The sequence below is a fragment of the Vipera ursinii genome, assembly GCF_947247035.1.
Source record: "Vipera ursinii genome assembly, chromosome: 4".
Classification (NCBI taxonomy): domain Eukaryota; kingdom Metazoa; phylum Chordata; class Lepidosauria; order Squamata; family Viperidae; genus Vipera; species Vipera ursinii.
Genome location: NC_139514.1, coordinates 48,618,717 through 48,638,502, shown reverse-complemented (window position 1 = coordinate 48,638,502; position 19,786 = coordinate 48,618,717). Strand labels below are relative to the sequence as shown.

Here is a 19,786-nt window from a genome sequence, read left to right as displayed (position 1 = left end):
TGCAACTGAATCTACTCATTCTACTCAATTGCTTCCACAACCCAGTAGAAATTATGATTAACATTTTGGTGGTTCAAAGATGACAATAGACAGAAAAGTAACTGTACTTACATTGAAGAATTTCTTTCTAAAAAATAAGAAAAAATGCAATTAAGACTAATACAAGTTAATTGCAAAGTTTTTGAAAAATTAACTAGTACAAGACCATCTAGAGTTGCACTGAAACAGATATTGTATTCTTTCATTGATTTGGGGACATATTTTTTTATTTCCTATCAGACTGCAGTTTCATATTAACATGACTTGCATGGTTGAAAGTATAAACTGACTTAAGGAACTTCTCTGTGTGAATTTTCCTTGCAGAGTGGTGATTTTTATCTTCTTTCTAAGGGATAGGTTGAGTTGGAACATCCTCTTAATAATCTGAAGGAGTTTATTGAGCATCTGCTCTTTATGTAGTATGGATTGCTTTGCCATGGAATTATAAGTAGGTAGTGGTCTTAGCAAGATGTTTTATGTGTCTGAGTAGAAAAAACAAGATATGTTTTTTTTAAAAAAGTATGCTGTGCTATGGAAATGCTAAAAACTACAAACTTCTTTTGATCCATTATGAAAATATTCAAACCCACAATAGGGCAATACTTCTCAGAAATAACTACAATATTACAAAATAATGAACATATTTTCAGAAATGGACAGAAGCTAGAGAAATATGTGGAGAAAGAAGACAAGATTAGGACAAAGATTTACACACACACAAACACTGGAATTAAGACATTGTTAGATTTTTCCTGCCTGCTCTCTCAAAGAATAATGGCTCTGTTTTACTGCTAAGAGTCCAAACTGTTCTCTTCCTTTTGTGGCTCATTGTTCCTGTAAGAGTAATAAGGCATGGAGAGCGCAAGAACTGACCAGCTGCTCGGCTGAAAGTGAAGTGCATTTTATTTCAGCAAAATCTTCTGTAAATGAGTGTGCTTCTATTGTAATCCGGCAGAGGGAGTTAACTATTCAAATTCTGCAAAGATTAAACCTGCTGTCTAAACATCAATCTTTGCATAATGATTAAAGTGCATCAGTTTTTAAATTACTAGTACTGCATATGCATAATTGCATTTTATAATACAGAATGTACCTATTAAAGTGTTCTAATTCAGACTGAATTCCAAAAAAGGAATCTAGGTATACATGGGGGCACAACTGTAGCAGAATCCGATACAGTATTCAATTTAGCAGATATAATCTTGGGGAAATTGCAGCTGCTGTAAAGATTTGCAGTGTGGTTTTGTAATCATGCTAAAAGAAGCAAAGTGTCAGTCCAACTTTCCTGGATTTCCACAAGTGTTTAAAAACTTGGCTCTAATAATTGACTTGGGGGTCTAATGGAGGGGGTTTCACAATGGAGTTGACTGATAGATTAATAACATATCCCACCTCCCCACTTCTCATCTTACTCCCTCCCTTCCCATCTTTTAATTAGGGCTGGACATTTGAATTTTTATAGTATTTATATTGTCCATAGGTTTTGTATAGTTTTATCTTTTTAATATTGTAAGCCACCCAGAATTACCCTCTGGTAAGATGGATACCAATACATTAAATTTACATACATACAGTACATACATACATACATACATTTCAGAATTGTTTTCAAAGTACTGCACAGTCCTAGTTTCTATACTGTGCATGGACTGTTTTTAGAGCTAAATTTGCCAAACAGTTCTATGATTTTCATAATTCTGGTAGCCTCAAATATAGAGAGACTACAATAGCAATTTAGCCATTTCTTTCCAATGTGAATACTGTCACAGTCCTAAAGGAATCTTTATTTTTGTGGAGCTCATTATTCTCTAGTCGTGTAGTTCCTCAATAATAGCAGTAACACAGAGTCTGCCGGAATACAAGGAAGTGTCTCACAAGTTATCAAAGGTACATTAAATCTAATTGTACTTAATCAGTAAAAAAGATATAAATTCTGTTGATTCTCCAGCCAGGAAAGGGTTAGTTATCTTTGTGTGTGTGTGTGTGTGTGTGTGTGTGTGTGTGTGTGTGAATGGGTTATCAACGTCATCATCTAGTCCTTATTTTAGTATACCCAATGAATCCAGTGCACATAAAAATGGGTGGGATTTTAAACATCCAGTTTTTATTCTCTCCTATCCTCTATGAAGGCTTCCACTTCTCTTGCACTAATTGTAACCACAATTCACAAACAGGTAGGCCATGAAATATTTTTAATACTTCAAAGAAAGGGTAAACTCTACTTACTTGAAAAATAACCCTTCTTCTGTGCATAATATACCCCAAGACCACAGGAAGCCATTATTAAGGCCACAATGACCACTGAAGCTATGATAGCACTTACATTAAGGTCATCTAAAATTCAAAACAAAATAAATATACCCAGAGTAGTTATTTCAAGTAAGTCATCTTGAGAGAAGGCAACAATGACTAACATTCAATCTTAAATGAGAACATTAAATAAAAACTTTACTCATATATTGTTGCATGTAAACAATGACAGTTCAATTTTCACTATGGTTATGAGCTTATTTGAATAAGTTAATCACTGAAATTCTTCAGTACTATAGCCATTGAAAACAATTATTACAAACATGAATGGAATGAGGTCTGTGAAGTCTTAAGTCTGCAGTGAAATCATTTTGAAGAACACTAATTTTTTCCCCAATTTTCTTCCCTTGTGAACATCTCACAGAACAACTTATGTTCAGTAGGATTTAGCTATGAAGAGAGCAAGACCATAGGACTCCTTATATTCTCACTTCTTGTAAAAAGGCTTCATTCTAAATGTTAGATGCCAAGTGAATGTGGTTGGAAATAATGTGAGACCAAAATAGACAACTGCTGCAACAATAAAGATAGAATTTAAATGGTCACTATACTAAACAAATAATAGATTCTTCTGGCAGGAGCCAATCAATATTTCCATGAGATCTAGAATACATGATTGAAAACTTAGCAGATAGGATAACGTACTCATATATGCATTTATTTCCTTTGCCAAATGCTTTTTTCTGAATACCTGGGTCTAAATACTATTGAAACTACCGTCTAAATACTGTCATATAAGATTATGCTATAAACAGGATTTAGCTGTCATTACATTCATGAAAGTACAGGATATATTTTGCTGCTTTAAATATAGCACAAACCCAATATACAAAGAGTATTTGACAATTTGAGCCTATTTTCCTTTAGTCCTTATAGGGGTAGAAAGAAAGATTCTGACAATGCGATCAATGTAGACATTTTCATATGGGGAAAAAACTTTGATATCCTCTTCCCATTGCTAAATGAATTGTGTACCTTTGAAGTATTTGAATTTCTATTTAAAAATAAATGGTTTTATCTTACTTTATGATTTAAAGGAATACAGATCCATGTTGAAAATTATCAACATGTAGGTCCTCCCCTTTCAAGATGGCTGATGCACGGTAAGAGGGTTTTTTTTCCCCCTTGGGGACAATCTGCTGATTTCACTGCTAAAGCTGGTTCTTTGCCAGTGCTGCTCCCTGGTTTTGAAGGGGAGCACTTAGTAGTGACCCAAGAAAACCTTTGGATGATTGTGTACCTTGTCAGCAACAGGGGAGGGATCTTGAAGATTCCAATTCCCTCTGGAAATGATCAAAAAGTCATTGGGTGTATCCATCTTCCTGTCAAGCATTTTGTTTTCTAAGCATGCTGGAATTTTAACTTTTACTTTTTGATTTCACTGTTTTATTTTGCTTATTGTTTTAAAATTTTATTAATGGTTGGGAACTGATTCATCTCAACCCCTTGTGGACTCTTAATTGCTTTTTCTCTTTTTTTTCTTTTATATATGCTGTTTTGGATAACCCTTCCACATGGAAAGCACAGTAATGTTCAGCAAGGGAGTGAATAGTTCTCAGACTCTCACCACTGGATTCTGTATTTTTTGAATTTGTAAAACACCTGTTTATTTTCATTGAACTTTTCTTATAATCTTGGACTGAGATATAGAGGCAAACATTGGGGTTTTTTTTTGTGTGTGTTCTTTATTCCCTGGCTAAGTTTCACAGATTAAGACGGCTGAACAGTCTCTGAAATCTAAGAAAGAAGAGTGGGGAGATTTGAAACTTCTTTCTGAGTTCCTCTCTCGAAAACTTGATCAAATTTTAATGATTGTTAAAAGAATGTTAAGATCTGAAGCTTTATCTTTGGATGTGGGATGAAGATACAGAAAAGGACTTGGATCCAGTTCCAGATCAAAGGGATAGTTTCAAGGCTGGAAAACCAGCAAAGTAGATTTCATCTGCTGTTCTGAAGTTTAAAACTGCACATTCTTTTAATGTTATGGCTTTGACTAAAAAGAAAAGAGACAGATTCCAGACCATGACGAAGTCTGAGGGAGAGTGGCGGATTTATTACAGTTAATTGGCAATTACTGCTGCTCACACTTTGATCGGAACTGTGGTAAATTTTCTAAGAGTAGATTACAAAAGCAGCCTTTTGTAACTCTAATTTGTTTTGTTTCACTAATACTGTTTTTCCTGTTAATTATTTGGTTATTAATAGAAAAAAGATCAACAAGCTGCAAATAGATTTAGTAGTTTAAAAAATTTTGGAGGGCTTGTTTTGCAAAGAATGGGAACTAATGTTGTAGTAATATATTAATCAATATTAAACTAGAGGGGATAATGTGTGTATAATGAATGTCTTTTTATTGATGCAGATTTTTAATGCTTTGTTTTATGGGTTTTCCCTTTTGTTTTTTTTTCTTTTGGATTTTTTTTTAGATTTGTATTTTGTATTTTAACTTAGTTTTGAATAAAATAAAAACATGTAGAATAAAAAAACACCATTTGCTCACTTGATCACACATTCTAGCACCAATTGGTATGTTCAATAAAAAAATTAATATAGTACAGGTAGTTCTCAACTTATGATCACAACAGAGCCCCAAATTTCCATTGCTAAGCAAGGCAGTTATTAAGTGAGTTCTGCTTTATATGACCTTTTGCCAGTTGTTAAGTGAATCACTGCAGTTGCTAAGTTGATCATGTGATTGTTAAATTAATCTGGCTTCTCCCACTGTCTTTACTTATTGGAAGCTAGCTGGAAAAGTTACAAATGCTGATCACATGTCCCTGGGACAGAGCAACTGCCATAAACACATGTTAGTTGCTAAGTGCCTGAATTTTGATCACATGACCATGCAGATGCTACAACAGTCATAAGTAAAAAAATAGAATAGAATAGAATAGAATTGAATAGAATTCTTTATTGGCCAAGTGTGATTGGACAACAAGGAATTTGTCTCCGGTGCATAAGGTATCAACGTATATACAAGCAACAAGTGATATATCATGATCATGATCATAATCATAAAATACAAGCATCGTAAATCATGAGATACAACACTCAGTGATAGCCATAGGCAGTGGTGGGATTCAAATCTCAACTGGTTCTCTATGTGGATGCCACTTCCAGAAGTCCATTCTGGGCCTGGGCAACAAGAAATTAGCTATCGGTTCTGCCGGTTCTGCAGAAGAATACTGTGGATATAATTTACTTGGACTTCAGTAAGGCAATTGATAAAGTAGATCACAACCTTCCACTTGATAAGATAGAAAAATGCGGGTTAGACAGAATCACCACCATAGCTGGCTGATCAGCCGTACTCAGCAAGTGGTCCTCAATGGAACTGCATCTACATGGAGGGAAGTATGTAGTGGGGTGGCCCAGGGCTCTGTTCTGGGCCCAGTGCTCTTCAACATCTTCATCAACGATTTGGACAATGGGATAGATGGGGAACCCATCAAATTTGCAGACGACACCAAGCTGGCAGGAATAGCCAACACTCCAGAAGACAGGCTTAAGATACAGGAGGATCTGGACAGACTTGAACACTGGGCGCTATCTAACAAAATGAAATTCAATTGTGAATAAAGTAAGGTTCTACATTTAGGCAAGAAAAACCAAATGTACAGGTATAGTATAGGGGGTACCTTGCTCAATCGTAGTAACTGTGAGAGGGATCTCGGAGTCCTAGTGGACAATCACTTAAATATGAGCCAGCAGTGTGCTGCAGCTGCCAAAAAGGCCAACACAGTGCTAGGTTGCATTAACAGAGGAATAGAATCAAGATCACATGAAGTATTAATACCACTTTACAATGCCTTGGTAAGGCCACACTTGGAATACTGCATCCAGTTTTGGTCACCATGATGTAAAAAAGATGTTGAGACTCTAGAAAGAGTACAGAGAAAAGCAACAAAGGCTGATTAGGGGACTGGAGCCTAAAACATATAAGGAACGGCTGCTGGAATTGGGTATGTCTAGTTCAGGGGTCGGCAACCTGAAAAAGGAAAAGAGCCACTGGGAACCGGTTCCATCACACATAAAAAAAGTGGGAGCCGCGTGCGTGCGTCCATGCATGCACATGTGCAAAAAATGTTTTGCGCATGCGCAAAACGGGTTTTTCTTGCGCATGCGCGGACACTTGCGGTTGCCATTTTTTTAATGTGTGATGGAACCGGTTCCTGGTTGCGCAACGGCGACGGCCCGTTTGCAGAGCTACCGCCTTCAACAGCCTTCAAACGTGCCGCAACAGCTTTCACAAAGAGCGGCGCTGCTGCCTGAGCAGGGGGTTGGACTAGATGACCTCCAAGGTACCTTCCAACTTTATTATTATTATTATTATAATCCCACCACTGGTCATAGGATACTAAATAAAAGCAATCAAGATAAGTCACAAGATACAAACAATGAAGTTATAGTAACTTGTTCGGATATGGGGGGTAGTCCAACAACCATTGTTCAGGTCAGGTCCGGGATTGATCGCGGGGGGGAGGAGCGGGGGTCGGTTGCCCCTGGGGCTCCAGGGCAAGTCGTGGGATTACCTATTCCCACGACGTTAGGGAATGGCAGCAGGTGTAGGAACAGAGGGCCGTATCAATCTCAGGGAAGGCCTCTCCGCTGCTTGCAAGCGGTGAGGCACTCCGACCCTCTTGTTCCGCCCTGAGGTCCCGGGAGTGAGGATGTGCAGCCTCCTGAGCTCCGGCTGGTGTATCTGAATGCCAGGTCTGTCGCTAACAAAGCTCCTCTCGTCCGCGACATGGTCGAGTGTGAGCAGGCGGACCTGCCTTGCTCACGGAGACTTGGTTGGGCCAAGAGGGCGGTATTCCTCTGGTTGATCTTTGCCCACCAGGTTTCCGGGTGCTACACCGGCCTCGGGCTCAGGGTAGGGGTGGGGGAGTGGCTGTTGTTATGAGGGAGACCTTGTGCCTGCGGGAGGCCACCGTTCCTCAGATAGTCGGGTGTGAGTCTCTCTTTTTGAGATGCGGCCCTGGTGCGCAGTTGGGCTTGCTGCTGGTGTACCTTTCGCCTAGTCATGCAGCAGCAGCCCTGCCCGAGCTTCTCGATGTCCTCTCTGGGTTGGTGATTGAGTTACCGAAACTTATAGTTTTGGGGGACTTCAATCTACCATCTCTGGGAGGATCATCTGAGTTGGCTCGGGAGTTCATGGCTTCCATGACGGCCATGGACCTGACGCAAGTAATTTCAGGACCAACTCATGAGGGAGGCCACACCCTTGACCTAGTTTTCTTATCTGGACAGTGGTTAGATGATCTTGGTGGGGGCTCCCCAACTGTTATGCCCCTGTCATAGACCAACCATCATCTCCTGCGGCTGGTCTTCCGTTTTGCTACCCCCCGCCGTGGGTGTGTGGAACCAATTAGATGGTACCGCCCCAGACGCTTAATGGATCCCGAGAGGTTCCAGGCAGCGCTGGGGTCCCCACCTGCCTCCCTCACTCATAGCTCGGCAGATGCCTTAGTGGAAGCCTGGGAAAGGGCAGCCACTGAGGCTCTTGACCGAGTTGTACCCTTGCGGCCCCTGACCCGGTGCAGATCCCGTCGAGCTCCATGGTTCTCCGTGGAGCTCCGGGAGATGAAGCGTCGGAGACGGGGCCTAGAGAGCGGTTGGAGGTCTAGCCGATCCGAATCCGACCGATTGCGACTAAGAACCTATGTTAGGTCTTATCTCGCTGCGATAAGGGTGGCGAGGTCTAATCACTTCGCTACCCTTATCGCGTCCGCAGATAATCGCCCGGCCGCCCTGTTTAGGGTGACTCGCTCCCTCCTTAATCAGGAGGTGAGGGAGGAACCCTTGCAGGGTCGTGCCGAGGAGTTTAACCAACATCTGTCGGACAAAATCGCTCAGATTCGGACCGGTCTGGACTCTGACTGGGCAGAGTCTGAGGATCAGGACACGGGCGGTCTTGTCGATATTACCTGGGAGGAGTTTGATTCTGTGACTCCGGAGGAAGTGGACAGGATTATGGGGAGGCTGAGCTCCACCACATGTTTATTGGACCCGTGCCCTTCCTGGCTGGTTTATGCAGCCTGGGAGAGGACACGCAGCTGGTTCCAGGCAGTTATATCAGCTTCTTTGAGTGAGGGTAGCTTCCCTGCCGTCTTGAAGGAGGCGGTGGTGAGGCCTCTCCTCAAGAAGCCTGCCTTGGACCCAGCTGTATTGAACAACTTTCATCTGGTCTCCAACCTTCGCTTTCTTGCGAAGGTTGTTGAGAGTGTGGTGGCGCATCAGCTCCCTCTGGTCCTGGATGAAGCGGATTATCTAGACCCGTACCAATCGGGTTTCAGGCCCGGGTACAGCACGGAGATGGCATTGGTCGCGCTGGTGAATGATCTCTGGAGGGTGCGGGACAGGGGACATTCCTCTGTTCTAGTCCTGTTAGACCTCTCAGCGGCTTTCGATACCATCGACCATGGTATCCTGCTGCGGCGTCTCAGGGGATTGGGAGTGGGAGGCACGGTGTTACAGTGGTTCTCCTCCTATCTCCAGGGACGTTCTCAGTCGGTGTTGACAGGAGGGCAGAGGTCGACCGCGAGGTCTCTGGTTTGTGGAGTTCCTCAGGGGTCGGTCCTCTCGCCTCTCCTGTTCAACATCTATATGAAACCGCTGGGTGAGATCATTCGTGGCTTTGGAGTTGGGTATCATCAGTACGCTGATGATACCCAACTTTTTCTTTCGACCCCAAACCACCCCAGTGATGCCCTCAACGTGATGTCCCGTTGCCTGGAGGCGGTTCAGGTCTGGATGGGGAGGAACAGACTTCAGCTCAACCCCGACAAGACTGAGTGGCTTTGCATACCTTCATCCCGGGTCTATTCGGATATTCCATCTCTTTCTATGGGGGGTGAATTATTACCCCCCGTAGATAGGGCTCGCAACTTGGGAGTCCTCCTAGATTCACGGCTCACCTTGGAAGATTACATGGTGGCTGTGACTAGGGGGGCTTTCGCCCAGGTTCGCCTGGTGCGCCAGTTGTGGCCCTATCTAAGCCGGGATGATTTATGCACGGTCACTCATGCGCTCGTGACCTCTCGTCTGGACTACTGCAACGCTCTCTACATGGGGCTTCCCTTGAGGACCACCCGGAGGCTCCAACTGGTACAGAATGCAGCCGCGAGAGTTGTGTTGGGAGTCTCCCGATACTCCCACGTTACACCTCTGCTCCGTGAGCTGCATTGGTTGCCAATTGTCTTCCGGGTGAGATTCAAGGTACTAGTAATGGTGTTTAAAGCCCTACATGGCAGGGGTCCGGAGTACCTTAGGGAACACCTGCTGCCGGCATCAACTTCCCTTCGCCCTGTGCGTTCCCACAGAGAGGGCCTCCTCAGGGTGCCACCGGTCAGAGAATGTAGATTGGTGGCCCCCAGGGGGAGATCTTTCTCTGTGGGCGCCCCAGAATTATGGAACCAGCTACCAGTTGAGCTCCGGACAGCGCCCGATCTCCGCTCCTTCCGCCGCGACCAAAAAAGATACTTGTTCGAACAAGCCGGCCTGGCCTGAGGGGGGATTGGGGGGGGTTATTATTATTTTATTGGGGTTTTTTTATTATGTATTAATTGTTCTTTTAACGGGCATGTATTTAATTACTTTTAACTTTTGTAATTTTGTATTTTATTCTTGCCCTGTACACCGCCCTGAGTCCTTCGGGAGAAGAGCGGTATAGAAATATTAATAAATTAAATTAAATTAAACTTCATAGGTAATAGGAGAGATGAGAAGGATAATACAGCTCTGCTACATGGTTTGATATCCAAGGGCATAAGACTGTTGTGAGAATTAGTTTTAGTAGAGTGATGGCATGGGTAAAAAAAACCTGTCCTTGTGTCTAGCTGTTTTGGTGTGCAGTGCCCTATAACATCATCTTGAGGGAAGAAGTTGAAACAGTTTATGTCCAGGATGTGAGGCCCTGTCTCCTGCAGATATTTTCACAGCAATCTTTCTGGATCATGCAGTATACAGATCCTCAATGGAAGGTAGGCTGGTTGCAATTGGTTTTTCTGCAGTCCTATTTATCCATTGAAGTCTGTGTCTGTCCTGCTTGTGACCAGACAGTTATTGAAGTACAAATGACAGACTCAATAATTTCTCTGGAGAACTGTATCAGCAGCTTCTGGAGCAGTCTGAGCTTTCTGAGTTGGCGTAGGAAGAACATGCTTTGGTGTTGCTTTGTTGCTTTTTTAATGACATGTTTGATGTTAGGTGTCCATTTCAAGTCCTGAGAGATTGTTAAACCCAGAAACCTGAAGGTCTTTACTGTTGATACTGTGTTGTCTAGTATTGTAAGAGGTGGCAGAATAGAAGGGCTTCTCTTAAAAACTACTATCGTCTCTACAGTTTTGAGTATATTCAGTTCAAGGTTGTTCCAGCCACCTCACAGGGCCAGTTGTTCAACTTCCTGTCTGTATGCAGGTTCATTATCATCTCAAATGAAACCAATGACTGTTGTATCATCTGCAAACGTCAGTATTTTAACAAAGGGATCCTTTGAGATGCAATTGTTAATATATAGAGAAAAAGAGCAATGGAGAGATTACACCGCATTGGGGACACCTATGCTAATTGTTTGGGTAATTGTTCTGTTCCAGCCTACAACCGGCCCTGTTTGTGTGTCAGGGACAACCCCTTTTTCCTTTTTACAGTCAATAGGCTGGAAAAACCCAACCCAAATTTATTTACAGTTCAAACAAAAAAGCAACAGAATATTTCCTTCAATAAATAAATCAAAATATCAAACAAGAGTCAACAAACAAGAGTTAAACAGAAGTAGCCAGAACAGACCAGGATTCTCTTAGAATGTCTCCAAACCGTTGCCTTCAGCAACCAGACCCGCCCACACCTTCCCCTTTTATTATCAGTCCCAAGGCGTGGCTTCTCACTGCCTTCTCCTCCTCTCACTGAGTTGCCTCATTGATTTTCTCTGCTCTGCTCTGCTGGATTGCCTTCTGCTTCTAGCGTCTCTGAACAGATTCAGCTGTGACTCTTCTGAGTCCGACACCTCGTACTCACACAGCTGAGCCTCATGAGGAACATGACTGGAGGGGCCAGGCTGAGAGTCCTGCAGTGCATCAGAGCCTCCCTCTGACACCAAAGGCTCTCCAAACCCCTCCTCCTCCTCCTCCTCAGATTCATCATACTCAGCTGCTGGGAGCACAGGCTGATACTGAATCACCACAGTAACTGATATGATTTTGCCTAGCTTCAACTGCTGCTTCCTATGTGTTAGAAAGCTTATGATCCACTTACAAGTATGGTCAGAAACAGCTAGCAGAGTCAATTTAGTAAGAATAATATCTGGAATAATGGTATTGAATAATGAGCTGAAGTCTACAAAAAGGACCCTTGCATAGGTTCTTGGAAATTCAATACATTGTAAGATGAAGCACAGTGCCATACTAACAGCAACATCTGCCGATCTATTTGTTCAGTAGGCAAATTGAAAGGGGTCTATTAGCAGATCTGTGATGGTTTTCAAGTGGGCCAGCACTAACCTTTCAAAGATTATAAACTGGTCATAAGTCATTTTTTCCAATGTCATTCTAACTTCAAAATGTCAGTAAATGAACAGTTTTAACTAGAGGACTACTTGTAATGTGTTAAGATTAGTATTCATTACCCTAAAATTTAGTTGATAGAAATTCTGTGTACAAGCCTCAGACTTAAAATAAGATTGGTATCTACAAAATGTAAATGATAAGCTTGTTAAAATAGTGCCTTTAAAAAAAATTAAACTGATTCTGGACAATAAATCCTCTTTGTCTTATAATGATGACAATTTCATAGAAACATTTTCTGGCCTTATTTGCATTTGATATTTACCAACTTGCATCTTCTTCACAGGACACCTTTGAGGCCGTCCTACTTTATTGTAAGCTTCACAGTAGTATTCCCCAGTGTCATTCTTTGAAACAGGATTGAACAGCTAGTTTAAAAGAAAATACAGCATGTATTCATGAACAATTAGTCCATAAATTTCCTATATATTCCTTTACATTATTTAAAAAATATTTAAATATTTACAATGTCAACATTTTCCAGTACTGAAAATGCTTAATTCATCAATATGTAAAACCTTTCTAAAATAACTAAATTCCTCAGTGTTGTTCCCATTTTTGCATCAATTTATTCCCAATTATTTAATTCAAAATGCATTTTTTTCCTCATAACTGAACTTGCAATTAAAAAAATATTCATGATGTGAATGTTTTGGCAGTTGGCTTTCCTCTTTTTTTGGTTATTTCTACAATTCCATTTTGCATTTCCTCAGCGTTGCTATAATATAGTTTGAATTGTTTTGTGGACTGGAAAGTCACACACTAAGTGTCACTAAAGAAATGTGAACTTACCAAGGTTCCTGTCGTAGTATTCAAAGTATAAGAAATGTTCCTTTTTTTGAACCTCCAAAAAAATGGGCTCTCAGGTAAAATAGCACCATTCCGATACCATCTGTATTTTGAAGCTGGCACACCTTCACTTTCTTTGCATCGCAATTCTACTACCGTCCCACTCAGAGCTGAAATGGGCACTTCACAAACAGGAACAGATGATGGCACTAGAAAATTATGTCATATATCTAAGACAAATCCCCGTATTTCTAAATCTGAATATTTGTTCACAAATTAATCAAATGAAAGTTTGAATGGTATGCGTGGGTGTTTATAGAGAACATACATACATACATAATCGCTTAACAATTTGTATTACATCTGCTACTTTGCTGATTATAATCTTAAATCAGTTAATAACAAAATACCAGTGTATCAGTTGTATTTTCCACATGCATTTTCTTTCACAGCATTAAGTAATACAAGGGAAAGCTGCTCATGGTACCATACTTGTCTCAAGTAAGCAGAAGGGGAGCAAGCGATGCTGAGGCTAGAAAGCATTATTTCCCTGTTATGACACCTGCATTGTGGAATAGATTCCCTCTAAAAATTAGGCTGGCATGCTCAGAAATCATCTTCTAGAACCTTAGAGACTAAAATCTTCCATAGGATGCTTTGCCATCTAAACTTGTTTATTTTTATAGCAATAGCACTTAGATTTATACACCACTCCATAATGCTTTACAGCCTTCTCTAAGTAGTTTACAGAGTCAGCATATTTCCCCCAACAATCTGGATCCTCATTTTACTAACCTCAGAAGGATGGAAGGCTAAGTCAATCTTGAGCCAATGATAATCAAACTGCTGGCAGTTGGCAGAATTAGCCTATGTGGGAATGGCCAGAATTTGGTCTCTCAAGAATTTGGTTTTTCACCTTTCAGCCTTTCCATTCCCCCCTAGTTGGGCCTCTCTGTTAGCTTCAGTGAGGGCACACTCTCCTGGCTGGCGGGGAGCCTGGCATGTGGGAGGTTTGGGAAACGCTATGATAAAGCCTTCACATACATCTTATGGTACCTTGTTTTGTGTGATCTCATAAGCACCTGAGTAATCCAATTATTTCTATCTATCCTATTTTGTGTGAGACTGATGTAACTTTTTGTAATGATGGAGGTGAATAAAAGTTCAGCGGGCAGTGCTCGGGGGAGTTATTTTTGGAGACGAGGCTGCCTGGCTGGTTCAGGACAACTCTATCGACCCGGGTCTGAATTCCTTTCCCTTCGTCTGATTTTCTTTTCCCTTCAAGCCTGCAATACTTCATTCTAACCACTGTGCCACCACACCTCTTAAACAAATTATAGCTAATGTTTAAAAGTGTCTAACACTTTTCCCTAATTTTTCATACCTTTCTCATTTACAGTCATTAATTTAATTATCTTCAGTCAAATAGATGCCTTTATTTGGCTTACAAGGTTTTTGTCATAAAATTGCAATATTCCCGTATTTCATCTGTATCAATGAAGCTGCCCTTCAGAATTAAAATTGAAATTTAATTTAAACTGCTGATAAGGACCTTTAGATTTCTTACCCAAGACTAAGAGAGAGACTTCAACTTCCCCTGCTTCTTGTCCTTGTTCTGTAGGTGCACTAATTTCACAACGATACTTTCCAGAATCCTTTCTAGTCACATTTTTAATTTGAATGCTTGAGTGCAATATTTCAGCTCGACCTTTAAAATTACCTGTAAAACATTGAAAGAAATGAGAGGGGTGGAGGAGGAGATGATGGAAGTCAGCTAGATACTCTTTGATAACTGTTTTCTGTGTAAAAGATTGATACAAAAGTGGCTTACTTTTCCAGTGTATAACACACACTTGCTTTCCATTCTCCAAAGGAGGTTTTCTTATAAATTATTTTACAGTTTTTGCATTTTGGATTAGCTTTTTAAAAAATCAAAATTAGAGTTTTCAGACAACACAGATGAAACTACATTTCTGTTTTTCTTTTCCTGCTGCCTGCAGATGAAGCAGTGGCTGTAAAAAAAATTTTTGTTTGCACCTCTCCACAGTTCTTCCCATAAAGTTAGTATTGTCTTTTCAAACCATATTCTAAGTGGGGAGTGGGGGTAGGATAGGATCAGGACTGCATTTTATATTTTCACTAAAATTCTCTTAAGGTGAATATTATATCATAATCTTTCTCCAATGTATCCAGACACGTATTTCTGCCTTCATTACCAAATCTTCTGCATTTCCCCCACTCTAGTAAAGCCCCTTCCCCAAACAGAATTGCTTAAATCAGGACCCACAAAAACAGTGGCAGAGCATCCTAGCCAAGCTTTAACTGGACTGAAGTTGGCTTCACGTATGTAAGCCGCAATACTTATCTTTTCTGTGTATTCCTCTAAGCACCTGAAAGCATGCAAATAAAAAAGGTTATATCTGGTTAAGCTCACATTAGTCAGCAGTCATTTCTCCAAATAATCATGGTGATAGTTTTATCAAAATAGCTCCTAAAGCCCAAGCTCAATCCAGGTCAGTCAAATTCAGATTTCCAGACAGGCAGATACGTCACTTATTGAGTGACCAATAGTTATCTCTCAGCCCAACCTCTCACAGGATATGGTGAGGATAAAATGGGGAAAGAATGTATTTTCTTGAAAATCTTGGGAGGATGATGAAATATAGGAAATAAAATCTATAGATAGCCTTTATTTGACTTTTATGTGATCCTATATTTGGGGTCATTAATGTGCTACAAACAGCTAGTTGAAGAATAAACAAGCACAACATATTTGCTTACCTACAAAGAAACCATTCAAGTAGACATATGAGACACTGGTGCCTTTAATCTTTTTCCATTCAACCCTTGCACCAATTTCCTTCTTTACATTGTGCTTACAACTCAGATACACCCCTACAAGGAAGAGGAGAAAAAGACGGTTTTTTGTTTGTTTGTTCTGGTATAGCTTTTATTAAAGTTATGCAATGCAAACAACCGGCATAACATAAAAACTGATTTCAATCAGGTTATTCTGAATGCCATTTCACAAGTTATATTTTGAACAGAGATTAGTTACCTGAATGTAACATACCTTCATACTCATAACGTCTGAAATACCATGTAATTTATTGTAAGTCCTTTAAAAATGGTGGGTTCATTCTTTCTTAGACTTTTTTTTAATTAATACATTAGTCAGAACTTTTAGTAATCAAAACAATGTCTACTTACAATGGTGGACAGGGTAAGAATATAAACCTCGAAGTATAAGCAAACCCTCACTTTAATTCAAGTAGGGGATGGTGTCCATTAAAAGTAGAAGTCTGTCAAGTTTTACAAATTTTTATGCATATATACTATAAAATGGTGGAATGGGACAAATTTTGTCCGTTGCATTTGAAGTGTACTAATATGGGATTTACTATGCAACATGTGGGGGAAACTCTGGCTACCCAGGAAATTAAAGTTTTCATCTTGCAGTTATGTCCGTTTTTGAATATTAGAGCTCCTGCACTTCAGATCACTAGGAATACCCATGCTGTCATTTTTCAGGAACACTCTTTCAAACATTGTTTTCAAAAGGCATTCTTTTAAAGGTTTACTGATGAGATGTTATAGTCTTAGAAAATGTAAACAATGTTACTACAGCAGACTTTTAGAGCCAAATAGTGGAAACGGCCAGGTGGATGCCTTTCCTGAAATCTAGTTACCATGAGGTCAGAGTATTTTTATTCTTTCAAGAATAAAGGTTATTAATCAAAACATTTTTATTTTCACAGTGTTCTTTTTTTCTTATTCCTTTAGTCTTTTTAACAAAAAATGATTGTATTGTGTATGTGTATTTTAATGAGGACTGATGAAATAGACAATATAAAATCTATCATTTAACATGCACAAAGGAAAAACCTCCCTTAATTTCTTTTACATATCTTCACACAAAAAATGTGTTTTCAAATTGAATTTCTCACTGGCATTTCTTAAGGAAAAATAAACGGAATTAAACAATTTAATGAAAATTATGCAGTATTATATAATATTAAAAACCAAGCAAAAATGTTTCTGAAATATGCAAGGATAAAAAAAAGCAAAATAAACAATACATACTTTTAAAAAGTGAATATTGGAATGGAGAATTCACAACAAAAATTTCAAGAAGGAAAGATGGAGACATTTTTGAGAAAACAGACTCCTTAAATCTGTTCTTTAAAAAAGAATAAAGTGATTCTAGGTCCAAGCTTTCAAAATGCTAAGGTTTCCCAAATTAATGAAAAAATACTTGAAATATTTTTTAAAGTATGCATTGTCTAAAATTCCATTTATTCCATTGTTCTGCAGATATAGATTGAAGCTCCTTATAAATCTTCCATTTATATATTCCCTTTCAAGGTATTCCTGCTTGAACTATCATGTAACAAGATGGAATGTATGTCAAAACTGTGATTTATTAATCAGAAGCCCACAGCATACCATGATGGGCATAGACAAAGGTAAGGATAAGAGCTTGTGTTAGAAAGACAGGGCTTCAACAGAAATCTTACAGAGAAGCCAATATTGTTTCTGTCTTGGATCTGAAAGGAAAAAAAATAACCTGATGTAGGAAATTTTATGAAATATTTATCAAATGGCAAACTATTTTTTTAAAGATAGAGATGGATCATAAGCAAAGAATAGCAATTCTTCCGCAAAGAATTTGTCATATGCTAATTTCTTCTTTGTTCTAATAGCAATTCACCAAGGTGAAATGGGATGAAATGGGATAACTACATAAATGATTTCTACTAATCCTTCTTGACAGTCCACAATACTGGAAGCAACCCTAAACACATGTGCAAGACAGGTCAGATACTTATTCAGAAGTTACGTGCCAAAATAATACCACACAGATTATAGCAATAATCCCAAATTAAGCAAATTCACAAAAATTGGTGAAAACAGACAAATTTTCAAATGTTAGAAATCTGTCCATGTTCCTGAAGGAGAAAGACTGTAGTAAAAATGTAGGTTTATTGTGAGATTAGATAACTTGAAACCCAAGTAGAAAAGAAAATATTTATAAAACCTCTCTAACCCATGGAGGTAAGAGGCAGACTTTAAAGAATTGAGAAAATACTTCCCATAGATTCCACATTGACGGAGGAGAGATCTCCATCAATGACATTTTTTGTTACCTGTGAATTAGAAGAGCTAACAATGTCAGATTTAAAAATCAAACTAAAACATGAATATCACACAAAGCTAGGATGGAACAGAAAAAGAAATCAGTTTAGGAAACACATTCCTATCTAAATTTTGTAATGTGAACAAATGAATACCAACTTCCAAAAGGTAAAGCATATACATTCAATGAAATTGAGGGGAAAAAACAGACATAATAGGAATGACAGAATGGAAGTCTGGAAGATGGAGAGGAAGTTGCAGGTGACTTTCCCAAATAATAACTCACCCACTGCAATGTATGGGATTATGTATAATACATTTATTTTCATTTTTTCAGAACAGACATGTCAAACTTGCAACGTCATGTGACGTCGTACAACGTATCAGTGCTTTTTCTCCATTGCCGGCAATGGGGCGGGGGTGGTTTTGGGATGACGCATCTGGCCCACGGGCCGGCAGTTTGACACCCGTTTTATAAGGATTTGAACAAGCAGTAACATAATTTATCTACTGATAGTAACTGTGAATAATAATTAAAAAGATATATCCAAGGTTAGTGCTATGAATGCTTTCAACTAGATTTAAGCATATTTTTAATTTCTTCTATTAAATAAATATGACATAATACATTTTTGAGTTTGGCTGGTCACCTTTGAAAAAAGCCAAAGAACATTTGAAACAAGTATATTAATCAAGTAACTAAATGAATCTTGATGGATATTTTATGTTTCTACAACCTACTATACTTTAATGATATGAGCCTTCCTGACTCCTGATCTTGTTTCTGCGTTTCTATGCTTTCAATATACTGTAAATATTTTTTCTCAGAACAGTTCTCTCTCTATATCTAAATACTACAGACATACTCTACCTTCAAATTCTCTTGCTGTAACACGTTCATTGTCTGAGTACACAGTGATTCCATATGTTTTATAGTCTGAAAAGAAAGAAAAAAGTTATATTAAAATGTTCGTTATTTTTTATACTGACACAAAAAACCCTTCCCTTTCTTTGCAATCATACTATCAAGACTGCTTGGTGGCATTTATGGTAAATTTATGGCTTCCTGTGTGGAATCAGGGGTTTAGATTTCTAAAATGTATCTTGTTCTTTTTTGAAACTAGGTTTCATGTTGTATAGAAAGGTTTTTCTTGTTATGCTACAAGGCAACCCTGTTATTTGCAATTACATCAATTTTCTTCTTTCATTTTAAGATGTTGAACTTGCTCTATGTCAGAATAACTAGGCTTCATTTTGCATAATTATTTTAAATACTTTAGATTTTAAAAAAATCACATTATTTTTATTATTAGGAAACACAAAACAAGAACTGCTAAACATACAAGAGACAGAGTATACAGAGATACAGCTTTGTTTATTTCTAATGGCATAGCTTCCAAACAATTTTTAAAGTCAAATAGCCGCTCTTCTCAAAAACCATTGCTCAAACTGAGACAATGTGTATGATACAGAAGATATTTCTGTTTGATCACAGGGAGCCCATATCAATTCACGGGGGATTGTTGTGAAAGATCAAAAAAACAACCTCACTTAACTTCTTGTATATTAAGACAAAAATGCAAGGAACATGAACAGAACCCAACTAGTTGGATGCAGTTGCTTCCTGTGTGCCCATTAAGGAGGTCTTGGAGGTCTTCTGGAACAACCTCGTTATATCATCTGGGACAAATGGTTGTCAAATCTTTTCTTTAAAACCTCCAGCAAAGGAGCACCCACAACTCCGGGAGGCAAGCTGTTAAATTTATTACTCATTCTCAATGTCATAAATTCCTCCTTATTTCTAGATTGGATTTCTCTCTCTCTGGTAAGATTCCACTCATTGCTTCTTGTCCTATGGAGAATAAATCAACCCCCTTCTCCCCTTTCAATTACTATGAAATAAATGGATGGATTCCGAAAATTAATTGGATACAATCAACATTGTTTTTGGT

At 39.1% G+C, this 19,786-nt stretch overlaps 1 protein-coding gene across 2 annotated transcripts in view; it reads right to left on the bottom strand.

Moving 5' to 3' along the window:
• The window catches only part of JAM2 (junctional adhesion molecule 2), a 33,657-nt gene that overhangs the window by 3,832 nt on the left and 10,039 nt on the right, over nt 1–19,786 (bottom strand). The window contains exons 2-8 of one of the 2 annotated variants that reach the window (XM_083361834.1): nt 18,706–18,771; nt 15,480–15,593; nt 14,266–14,418; nt 12,702–12,907; nt 12,175–12,277; nt 2,266–2,373; nt 112–127 (exon numbers count right to left, since the gene is read on the bottom strand). In XM_083361834.1, coding sequence (XP_083217960.1) covers nt 112–127; nt 2,266–2,373; nt 12,175–12,277; nt 12,702–12,907; nt 14,266–14,418; nt 15,480–15,593; nt 18,706–18,771 — 766 coding nt within the window. Of the gene's footprint in view, nt 1–111; nt 128–2,265; nt 2,374–2,520; nt 5,900–12,174; nt 12,278–12,701; nt 12,908–14,265; nt 14,419–15,479; nt 15,594–18,705; nt 18,772–19,786 lie in introns of those variants that run through there. The other variant, XM_083361833.1, reaches the window with a different exon arrangement.